General features: G+C 36.1%; 1 protein-coding gene and 1 non-coding gene across 2 annotated transcripts; one reads left to right on the top strand and one right to left on the bottom strand.

The window, feature by feature from the left end:
• Positions 1-7,029: 7,029 nt before the first annotated feature.
• Positions 7,030-7,101, top strand: TRNAG-UCC (transfer RNA glycine (anticodon UCC)). The gene has a single exon. It is a non-coding gene; the product is annotated as a tRNA-Gly (tRNA).
• Positions 7,102-7,476: 375 nt separating this feature from the next.
• On the bottom strand, positions 7,477-12,288 carry LOC101246090 (UDP-D-xylose:L-fucose alpha-1,3-D-xylosyltransferase MGP4). The gene is made up of 4 exons (XM_004229913.5): positions 11,432-12,288; positions 10,425-10,586; positions 9,828-10,043; positions 7,477-8,092 (listed from the first exon to the last, which is right to left on the bottom strand). The coding sequence occupies exons 1-4, from the start codon at positions 11,927-11,929 to the stop codon at positions 7,880-7,882; spliced, it is 1,089 nt and encodes a 362-aa protein (XP_004229961.2). The 5' UTR covers positions 11,930-12,288; the 3' UTR covers positions 7,477-7,879.
• Positions 12,289-12,298: the final 10 nt, after the last annotated feature.

Raw genomic sequence — 12,298 nt, 5'->3', positions numbered from 1 at the left:
TGAAGTGAAAAAATAATCATAATATTGTATGTATAAATTTATCAGTTCGACTTTCACTTTCAAACTATTAATCAAAAAAACAAACTTTCTACATCTGATTGAATTAATCAAATTGAAATTATCTTAACTAGGTTTGAATACATTAACATAAATAAAATATGCAACTTTTTGTTTTTATTTTGTGTAGCTATCATACTAATAGTTAGCATAAAATTATAAATCAAGTATTAAAATTTGTAATAAAGTAATAAATATTTTTTTATGATCTTAATTAAAGGATCGACATTCTAGTTCTAAGTATGAAGTCACTTTTTATTTTTAAAATTAAATAATTTTTGTAAATTTAAATTAGCCAGGCAAAAATAGAATTAAAAATAATAATTAAAACAATAATTATTATTTGGAAGTTGTTAATTCTATTTTGTCAATAATTCAACTAGATATTTTAAATATTGTGAGGTTGATATTCCTCTTTCTTTTATTTATATTATATAATATCATTTTTGTTAACTCTATTTCCTTTATGACCTTTTCTAAGTGGATACTACTTTCCTTTGGGATCGAAATACATAATTGCATAAAGTTATGATAAGTTTGAATCATGTGCTATAGTGTTTATTAAAAATGACATTTTCAATAAAATTAATGGCGATATTTTTAATAAATTTTTTCTATATTTGAGATTCAAACTCAAAATTTTTAATTAAAGGAAAACAATTTAAATATATCATTAAATTTTTAGAAAATGTTCATTTATGTTATAACTGTTAAAGAAAAGACTTATTCATGCCATTGTTTTTTAATAATGGTTTTGTAAAATCATTTTTGACATGTGATCAATTATAATTCGGTCGCGTCATCAATTTTTTTAATTAAAAAAATTGTAATTCTGAAAAAATTGAATTTTTTATTATTTTTTATTAAATATAATTGATGACATGGTCAATTATAATTCGATCACATCATCAATTTTTTTAATAAAAAAATCAAATTTTTGAATGAAAATTGATTTGCTTTTTTTTTTGTTTTTTAAATTAAAAAATTAATAACGTGACCGAATTATAATTAATCACGTGTCAAAAATCATTTTGCAAAACTCCTATTAAAAAATAATGACATGAATGATCAAACTAGAGTTAAATAACATATTTGAACCTTTTTTCTTTAATTAAAAGTGGAACAATCTGACCTGTATATATATATATAGACACACGATTAACTCTCTTTTCTCTTGGCTGTTATTGCAAGTAAAAACAGGACCAATAGGAAAAATGGGCTCCTCATTTCAACTCAAAAATACACTTTTTCATATTTAAATATTAAATAAATTTTTTAATTTCAATTGAATATTGTCCAAACTCCTAAATTAATTAGCAATTGGTCAATTTATTAGCAATTGACCAATTGAGTTATGTTGACTAAGAATCTAACAAGGAGGCGTATACAGTTCTAAATAATAGTGATTAATACGTATTATACGACTCTAGCAAATAATCTAGATAATTCTCCTAGATGATGATCGATATAATAATGTATTTGGCTAAGTTTTGAAACGCTAAAAATATTATTTATTTTTTAAAAAAAAAACTAAAAAATTGACATATTTAATAAAAAATTTCAATCATAAGAAAAAGTTAGAAAAAAGTAATTGTTTCCTCGAAAACCAGCCAACTCTTGAATGATAGGCTGATAGCCTAGCATAAATTGTCTTGATAAAAGTACTTTTTTTCAAATCAATTAACCAAAATACAAAATTATTATCATTCAAAAGTATTTTTTCAACAAAAAAAAAAAGCACTTCTAATAAAGAATAACTTTTAAAATAAGAAAATAATTTTAAATAGAACAAGTAGGTATGTTGACAAATAAAAAAATTGAACAGTGAGGAATATGGCAGCTCATATCTATAATTCTATACATAAAATATGATATATATCAATCTTTGTGTGAACCGACACTAGTAGTATAAATTGCGTGCAACACAAAAAATCTCTAATATTATTTAATTATTGGACATTGATTGAATAGTGACCGCATTTTACGTGGATATATACATTAAAACTAATAATAACAAGCTTAATTTTTGATAAGTGTAAATTTTAGGTGAATGAATATTGATTGTATTGAAGTGTTTTCCTAATAAGAGGATACATGGGAGATATATATATATAGAAGATATAGGAAGGAGTACTAATCCTAATAGGACTAGGATCAAGGAATACTAATCCTAATAGGACTAGGATTAGTACACAGTAAATACTAATATTATTTAATACTATTTATTTAATACTATCTGTTATTATCCCCTCAAGCTGAGCTGAGCGGAAACGAACGGAAGCTTGGAACTGAGGTAATCGTGTTGTCGGCTCGGGAGAGGCTTGGTGAGAATATCAACCGGTTGTTCTTCAGTGGGTACATACTGCACAGTCATGGTGCCGGCCTGAACTTCATCGCGAACAAAGAGACAATTGGTATCAACATGCTTCATTCTGGTGTGTAGGACGGAATTCTTAGCCGCACAGATGGTTGATTTGTTGTCACTATAGAGAGCAGGAACAGTGTGAGTGGCGCGGAGTTCGCGAAGAATATATGTGACCCACATGGTCTCAGCAGCGAGAAGAGCAAGGGCGCGGTATTCAGCTTCAGTCGAGGACCGAGAGACCTTGGGTTGTTTTTTTGTACACCAGGAGATCAGGTTCGGCCCTAAAAAAATGAGAAACCCCGATGTAGATTTTCTGTCATTTTTATCATTCGCCCAATCTGAATCTGAGAACCCCCGAAGCTCCAAGTCCCCGAGTCGAATGAGTAAACCACGACCAAGAGTGCCAAAAATGTACCTGAGAATGCGTTTTAGACAATGGTAATCATGTTCACTTGGTTGATGCATGCGCTGAGCAACTCGGTTGACAGCAAACTGGATGTCAGGACGGGTAATGACCAGATACTGTAGAGCCCCAATGAGGCTGCGGAAGTGGGTGATATCGGCAAAGGGGGTGTCGGCTCCATTCGTAGATGAAGAGACTGCCATCGGTGTTGGTTGACTGGTGCATTTTTCCCGTCCAGCTTTCTGCAACAGATCTCGAGCATATTTTGACTGATGAAGAAACAAGCCGCTGCCTGTCCGAGAAACCTCCATTCCCAGAAAATAATGTAACGGGCCAAGGTCCTTCATTTTGAAGGTAGTATGCATAGCTCGAGTGACATCCTGAATGAGAGCTGCAGTAGAGCCTGTAATAATGATATCATCTACATAGACAAGAAGAATGACTGTACCGTGTGCTGAATGTCGAATAAACAGACTCGTGTCGTGTACGCAACACGTGAAGCCGAGTCCTTGGAGGAACGTTTTTAGACGTGTGTACCAAGCACGGGGGGCTTGCTTGAGCCCATACAGAGACTTCTGGAGTTTGCAAACATGTTGAGGGAAGCGGGGATCAACATAGCCCGGTGGTTGCGTCATGTAGATAGTTTCATCAAGCATGCCATGAAGAAAAGCATTGGAAATATCCAACTGATTGATGAGCCAATTGTTGCGCACGGCGAGTGACAGTACCAGGCGAATGGTTTCCTGCCGAATAACAGGACTGAATATCTCGGAGTAATCAAGCCCATACTCCTGATTGTAGCCTTTAGCAACCAAACGAGCCTTGTACCTGGAAATACTGCCATCTGTGAGGGGTGGTTGGGTAGTGGGTGGAGGTGTGAGGGAAGGTGGTGAGGGACCCTGTGAATATGTTGGAAAAAGGGGAAGGACGCCAATGAATGATGTATTTGTGGAGGAGGAAATAGACTCGTAGGGAAACTCATTTTCGACAAATTTGACATGACGAGATATGTAGACTTTATGAGTTTGTGGGTCAAGACAGCGATAACCCTTGGAGGTAGGATGATAGCCCAAAAAAATACAAGGACGGGATCGGGGTTGTAATTTGTGAGTAATATGAGGGCGTAGCCAAGGGTAGACAAGACACCCAAAGACGCGGAGGTTGGTATAATTGGGAAGTTCTTGGTAAAGGAGTTGATAGGGTGATTTGTTAGAGAGGGTGTGACTGGGCATTCTGTTAATGAGGTAGTTTGCGGTGGCTAGAGCTTCTACCCAAAAGGAGACAGGGAGATGAGATTGATGTAGAAGAGAAACCACCGTTTCAATGAGATGGCGATGCTTACGCTCAGCCACCCCATTCTGTTCGGGAGTGTAAAGACATGAGGTTTGATGTATAATTCCCAGGGATTGCAGAAACTGGCCAAAGATGTTATTTACATATTCCTTACCATTGTCACTTCGAAAAAGTTTAACATGAGAATTGAATTGTGTTTTGACCATTTTTTCAAAAATGACAAAGGTGGTGTATGCCTATGATTTGTGTTTTAATGGGTACAACCAAGTGTATTTTGTAAAATCATCCACAAAACAAATATAATAGCGAAAACCAGCAAATGAAGGAACAACAGTAGGATCCCATAGGTCAGAATGAATAAGTTGAAAAGGTGCAGTTGTACGCTTCTCAGATAAAGTAAAAGGTAATTTATGAGATTTAACAATTGAACAGGAGTCACAATTGTTTACATGAATGGAAGAAAAACCTAATTGAGACATTAAAGAATTTATTATTTGAGTAGACGGGTGACCCAGACGACTGTGCCACAACAGACTGTGGCCATCAGCCAAAAGAGCCACCGGAGCCACAGGAACGCTTTCTGAAACTGGGTGGGCAGACGAACTTGTGCCAGGGAGAACGTACAGACCATGCTCACAGGGGCCCTGAAAAATTACCCTCTTGGTAGTATTGTCTAGGATCTGAAAATCATTAGAGGTGAACAAGAGTGAGCAATTATTGTCTTTTGTGAATTGGTGAACTGAAAGGAGATTGGTTTTAATAGAAGGGACGTGGGTAAGGTTACCTAGGTGAAAGATAGCGGTGGGGGTTTTAATGGTACCCGTGCCAATGTGAGAAATATTAAGGGACTCACCGTTGCCAAAAGTAATACCATTGGAGTCATGATATGAATTTGGAGCGTTAAGCTTGGATAGATCCGAAGTAACGTGCATGTTGGCCCTAGTATCCAACAACCATTCAGAGGAGGGGCCGGCTTGAGATGCATAATTGGCACGGTTATCACTATTTCGGCTCTCCTCATACCGAAACCAGCAACGAACAGCGGTGTGTCCTATTTTCTGACAGATTTGACAAGTTGGACGATCCCGCTCGTAAGTGCCCTGCCCGCCGCTGGAAGATAACTGTCCGCCGCTGCCGAAGGAGTGCAGGCTGTTGTTGCTGCCGTGGTGCTGACCATCGGACGACTGCCCTGCCGACCGTCGCGCCCGCGGCCTCCGCTTTTTCTGCCGTAGCCGCCGCGACTCCCCTGTCGCCCGCCACCACGCCCCCTGCGATAGTTCTGGCTTGCGGTGAGGGCGGTGGTCGGCTCCATAACAGCGGCTTCTCGGAGAAGAAGTTTGCTCTCCAGATCCACGTTGATTTCTTCACTTTTTAGCCACGAGGAGAGAGTATCCAGGTCAACGGGCGTTGGACTGATGCGAACCGCCTGTTTAATGGAGGAGTAAGCTAATGGGAGCCCCCGAACGACGCACATGATGAGATCTTTTTCGGGAATGATTTCGTTCACGGTGTCGAGGGATGTGATGATGGTGGAAACCTCGTCTAAATACTCCGCCATAGTTTTCGTGCCTTTGGTAATTGTGTGGAGACGATCACGCAATTGAAAAATATGAGAGTGAGAAATTGATGCATAGCGTGTTGCGAGGGCCGTCCACAGGGCTGAAGCAGTTGTGTAGGATCGGACGTGTTTCTGAACCGTGGGAGAGATGACCGCAATCAAACATGATCGGATCTGGCCATCCACGGCTTTCCAGGCGGCATGGGCCGGATTGGTTTTTTCTGATTTGTCTGTGGCGGTGATGACTGCCGACGGCGGTTGTATTCTTCCATCGACGTATTTGAGAAGGTAATTGGCCTCAAGGGCTGTAAGAACGGTGATTTTTCATGTAGGGTAATTTATGTCTGATAATTTTTCGGGCATCAGGGTATGAAGATGCCTGAGAAGGAGTTTAACGCCAGAAGGAAGTGAATCGAGAGGATTCACCTCGGTTGTCATGGCTGCCGCCGCCCAAGAGAAGAGAGGGAACGATCGGTGCCCTAAAGAGAGAAAAAAACCTAGAGAAAAGAAGATCTAGGTTTTCTGGCTCTTGATACCATGAATGAATATTGATTGTATTGAAGTGTTTTCCTAATAAGGGGATACATGGGAGATATATATAGGAGATATAGGAAGGAGTACTAATCCTAATAGGACTAGGATTAAGGAGTACTAATCCTAATAGGACTAGGATTAGTACACAGTAAATACTAATATTATTTAATATTATTTATCTAATGCTATCTGTTATTATTAGGTTTAGAAAATATAAATATTATATTTATATATTATAGTTATGATTTGTATAATTGTGTTTCATAATAAATTGTATACTTGCTATGAAGCATTAGATTAGTATAAATTGTTGACAGTCTCTCATTTGTATGAATCGTTGACAACTTCTCAATTTAATTTTATGTGTTTGTAAATTTGCAATAAATTTTAATTTATATACAATTATACAAATCATACATTGTAATTTTTATAATTTGTGTTTATATAAAGCAAGAAAGAGAGAAAGATAAAAGAGTGCATTTTTATAACTAAAAATGTATAGGACGAAAATGTATAAAATCTGATTTATATAATTAAATTGTATAGGACAAAATTATATGTATTTGTATATACAGTTTCTCTCGATTTATACAAACACAAATGCAATTTTTGTGTTTGTATAAAGTGAAAGAGGCGAGAGGGAAGCTAGCGATAGAGAAAAGGAGAGTGGCAAGCTAGAAAGTTGGGGAGAGAGGTGAATAACAACCGTTTGCTATGAATTATAATTAAATCAAATTGTGATTAGCACATTAATTTAAATTAATCATTTGTTATTTTATTTGTGATAATTTGAAGTATAGACACTCCGTTCACAACTTAGCGTTTGTAGTCCAACGGTTAGGATAATTGCCTTCCAAGCAATAGACCCGGGTTCGACTCCCGGCAGACGCATTTTTAATTATTTTTTTTGCAAATTTCTTTTTTTCTTTTTATTTTTTTTTAATTTTATAGATATATATTTTAATCTTTTGTTCATACATAATATGCACCTTTTGACATAAATCAATATTCCATTTAAAAAGTTTCAGATTTAGGTCTAGAGAAAAATCATTACTTCGCCACTTCATTTATATGATTGTATTTAACTAAACACGAATTTTCAAAAAGAAAGACTTTTGGTTCCTGAGCTGAATATATATAATAAATACTCCCTAGAATCTTGTTAATTATAATGAATGCTTGAGGAAGAAAAAAGAAATTCATGTTTAGGCTTGCAAACCAATATGAGTAATGCATATCACTGAAATGATAGTACTCAGGAGCAAATATTACAAAACATTTCATAAAGTTACTGTGTCTTGTACACTGAATAGATACAAATCAATATTGGAGTATAAGAAGGGGAAGAATAGAGCAATTCTTGGAGTCCCTAATACAGACTCATTTTACATGAGAACAAAGCAAACATTAGATAAACAATAGCAGAGTTCTCAATAAATCTAAGGTTGAATTACAAAATCTATGCATTTAGGAAAGAACATTTTGGCGTGCATCGCTTAGCAACCCAGAATATCAACTCAATGAAATGATTGAGATATTGGTAATGTATGTGCACCTAAAACTTCCAAAGCCTTTAGAGGAAGAGAGAAATTTGGCCTGCTGCTGTTCGAATTACTGCTCCGCTGGTTTGCCAAAAGGACATCATGAGTTCTTTTTACTCACTTCCTATCTAGTCTAATCTGCCAAGCGGGGATTCAGAGCTAAACTCATCCACCAACCAGAAACCATAATCACGGAAACGTTTTGTCTTCTTCTCAAAACCAACAATATAGTTGTTATGAATAATAACATGCATTCCCTTGGTTTCCTTCACCCAGGTCTTGTTTCTAAAGTATAGACCACCTGTTGGGAATCCTGACTGCGGAAGCAGATACATGTCAACCTGCAACAGCGTCATGTATTTACACAAACAAGTTAACTGCCTATCCTGATCAAAGGTAACTAAAATAGTATTCAGAAGAAAAATGAAATATAAACACTAATAGAAACAAGTATAGGATGCAGAAGTGCGAAAAACTAAAATAAACATCCCAACAAAAATTGGAAGAGCTATTGCATATGTCGTGTCCACAAAATAGAAAAAGAAAATGGACAATTGAAAGAGCTATTATCATACTCTATCTTGCTTTATTTAGCTCTTTTTTTTTTTCCAAAAACAAGACTCTGTGTTGAAGGTTAAAAATAGCCATATTTATGTTCCAAGACTGACAACTGGATGAGATAAATGCATGTGGACTTCGTATAGGGTAGAGGCCTGACAACTTTCATAATCTGGTCTGAGATATCCCACTTTTATTTGAATATCTATTTTGTGATGCATTGTATCACACTATTACTTTAGCTTTGATCACATCTAATTCCTGTTTGATTCCGTTGAGAGCTGAATAATCTAGCTTATATTTTCACTGAAATGGAGGGCCCTGCAGAAATAACAGAACAGAAAAACCGAGCACTATGTGATTCCTAGTTTGGACTAAAACACAATTAAGCTAACCATATTTCATTCTCTTAACCAAGCAAAATCTAAATAACCCAAATTGGACAACATTTTGATTCAGTAGTTTAGTTGCATCAGTCTAGTCTGCAAATAAGTTTAAAGCTAGTTCCATTTCTCTCTTTCATTAATCTTGGTATGACTAGCTCACATGATAAATGGAAATAGGATCACTTGTAAACTTTTTTAGCCAGCGTGCTGATGATCCATAAGCAACGAGTCACTCCTTTTTTACTTCTAAGACTGTCGAAGGACTCTCGGCTCCTAGGCGAGAGGAAATATCCTCTACCATAGCTTCAAGTTAATTTAGCTGCTCTTTGAAGTAGTAGTACACAAGGCTTTGGCACTTCGCTAATTCTCACAGCTCACCACATGAAGTCCTCTTGTGGCTATTATAGGCATGAGCATACTAAGGCTCAAAAGGTTCCTGAGAGTTGCGTGCAATCACCAACTACCGATTTGGATCTACATTACAAGTATGACCCTAAGAATACTAGATGTGAGCTTTCTGGAAAAGATAGAAAAGCAAAATTGGTGCAGATCATTAAAATAGTAATTGCTTGGTTTTTATGAAGCATTAAAATAGCAATAATTATGAAATAGCAGATTATTTATTTGAGAAATGCTGCCTAATTATACAATCAATTAATTTTCCTTCGAAACGAGATCCAAGCAACTGCATTGAACAGATTATTTTCGTATGTCAAATTTTCAAATCGCTTCTACAACCTCAATCACATAAAACTCAGCCTATAAGTATTCAGCCAAGTGGGACACACTACAAAGAAAATATGGGGGGTAAAAACAAGGGACAAAAGAAGAAAGGGAGGGGGTTAAAGCATAAAGGCTGCTTATACCTTCCTAAATCATTGGACTTCAAAGAATAACATTGCTAATTGAGAAGCTAGCTAAGTTTTAAGTTTTGGTCATGCTTAATTTTGGATTTGAAACAAGCCTGACATTTTAACATGTCCTACCGAAACCACTCAATGACCTGTGGGAGAACCAACGCCTATAAGTCATGAAGTGAAAAAGCAATAAGGCGTCCCAACACAAATGAAGTTTCTTGCAGCAGGTGCTGAGGCATGGAAGTAGAAAATGAAATAAAAAGAAAGCAACACACCTGTTCAACAGTTTTGTTCAATGCCCAGTTGAAAGCAGGCTGGTCATTAGATTTCTTTGCTCTGGACCATGGTTGAATCTGCATTTCCTCAATCCACTTTTTCATAATGAGTTTTGCTCCATTAGTGGGTCGCGCATAGATCATGCAGCTACAGATGTAAGGCCGGCCCTTCTTCCCTGGAGGTGGCAAACCATGAGAGTGATTCAGAGGTTTTACCTGGTGTTCCAAAAAAAAGGAAGAGAGCAGACTTCTCATCACTAACAATCCAATCCACAATGTCAAGATAATAAATATAAATTGATGGAACCAAATAAAATTATCTTAACTACCCTTCCAAGTATAAAAAAGAGAGGAGAAGTTAAAAGTTAAAAGAAAAAGGAAATAGTAGTTTGCTAAAATGCTTAAATCAGATAATTTTAGAGTGAACCAAGAAGATGCAAGTTAAGAGATTCCACCACAATAAATTAAGCCAGTACATTCAATCATGCACCATAAAAAAAAAAAAGAACCTCACTCAAAAAAAAACTTCCCAACCATTAGACTTATCAGAACTATACAAGGAGAAGTTAAAGCATTTGTATCCTCATCAGCACTCACCGCAGCCATGTCATCCATGAAGTATATATCATGCTGTCCTTCCAAATATGGAAATGGATCCGCTAACCAAACCATATCAACATCGTTGTACATGACATTATAACCAAGCTCCAAAATTTGCAGAAGATGCCGAGGCCTTCTGGAGGTAAAATTGAAGAATCCCTAATATAATTGAAATATCAATGTTATTTCAGCAGAAACAAAATAACTAACTCAAGCAAGTACAACATCCCAGAAAGCTCTTGTTCCCTCTTTAATCAAAAGGGTTTCCTCCCTAAATCAAACTACAAGGTTACAATTCAGGATAGTCAAAGATGGATAGTTAAGGATCAACATAAATGCATTCATGAATATTATTGATATTCTCAAGCTTCAATGATCAGCATTACTAGCTGAATAATAAATAGTGATAATTGCAAGAATCTTGTAACTCTAAAATACATTCTACGTACAAAACTGCAAGTATCAAAATATGGAGGAAGAAAGGCATTATGCAGTAACTCTACATGATTTTTTAAATTTATTTTTGAGAAAAGCTTAAATATACATGATAAATAATGCCAAGCTGCTACACTCAAATTCCAAGTATCTATTTGCACATTTGCTCACAGACAAACATAATAGAACAGCAACTAAAAATTGTTTAAACCAATGGACAAACAGCGGGAAATACAACGAAATCAGCTGTAAATCAATCAACCAACGATGTCCAAACTCAAATCAGTTGAGGTTTGCCAATATGCATCCTCTATATATTCTGCTTAATTTGAGCCCATTCTAATCCAATTCTAAGTAAACAATATATTCTTTTAGAGGCTCTCTAAATCTAGAGGTTCCTAAACACAACAAACCCAAATGTAAATTAATCAACTACCTGCAACTCAAAATGTGTACTCTACTCGGTCCTTCATTATGAATACTGTCAAGTAATTTACTATTATTTTTAGGTATAAGGGGTTCTTTAAACACAATAAAACCCAGATGCAAAAATCTCCTAAAAAAGGTACCTGAGATCCAAACTTATGAGCAGCCTGGGATTCCAAAACTGGAGGAATGATCACAGCATGACCAGGCCACCTTTCATTAACCTTAAACAAAGTAGCATAGTCTTCAGCAATGACAAGCACTTTGTCGTGATGTTTCTGCCTCACAATACTAATCAACCAGTTATTCAAGAAGGGTAAGTAAGCTTCACTGACAATACAGACTATAAGGGTATTATTTTTTGCCACAAAGGCTGCAGCTTTAGACAAGGAATAGTCACGCCACTTGGATTCAAAAGGACTAGACTTTGAGGCGTAGGAGAGAAACCCATTTTGAGGAAATTCAATATATGGATAGAAAACTCCGAGAATGACTAGAAGAGAAAGAAGGAGCAAAAGGGTAGTGCGACTTTGAAGAAATGAAGTGGATTTTTGGGAAGTTTGAGAAGATGGTGGGGATAATGGATTTGGGTCATTGAGAGGGTTGTGAAGAGGTCTTTGATGCAAAGACGCTGATGACATTGTTGCTAGATTTGGCAAAACTGAATCCAAGAATATGATGAATTGGGAGATACGAACTAGCAAAAGGGGAAGTCAGTACTGTGAAATTCAATTTCCAAAAAAAAGGAACTTTGGCGAAATTCTATAGATTAGACGCAGATCTCACAATGGATTGTTTGAAAACAAAATTGCACTATGAACCGGATCCACACTAGTTGAGTGTAATTTCTTAGTGCTGCCTCAAACGCTCAAATGAAAATAAAAATAAAAATTTGTGTCTTTAGAAAAAGAAGCTATATTTTTTATCTTCAAGAGTAGAAGGGTGTGCCAAAGGAGGAAGAGATTAAAAAAAAAATATTTTAGAGCTATATTTACTTTAAATTATTTTAT

Source organism: Solanum lycopersicum, chromosome 1, assembly GCF_036512215.1.
Source record: "Solanum lycopersicum chromosome 1, SLM_r2.1".
Classification (NCBI taxonomy): Eukaryota; Viridiplantae; Streptophyta; class Magnoliopsida; order Solanales; family Solanaceae; genus Solanum; species Solanum lycopersicum.
The sequence above is the reverse complement of the archived record's forward strand: the minus strand, read 5'-3'. Positions and strand labels throughout refer to the sequence as shown.

Excerpts from the sequence above, each read along its gene's own strand:
- LOC101246090 (XM_004229913.5), bottom strand. The coding sequence starts at position 11,929 with ATGTCATCAGCGTCTTTGCATCAAAGACCTCTTCACAACCCTCTCAAT. Across the intron at positions 10,587-11,431 it reads CTCATAAGTTTGGATCTCAG|GGATTCTTCAATTTTACCTC; the intron begins GTACCTTTTTTA and ends CAATTATATTAG. Across the intron at positions 8,093-9,827 it reads TGAACAAAACTGTTGAACAG|GTTGACATGTATCTGCTTCC; the intron begins GTGTGTTGCTTT and ends ACGCTGTTGCAG.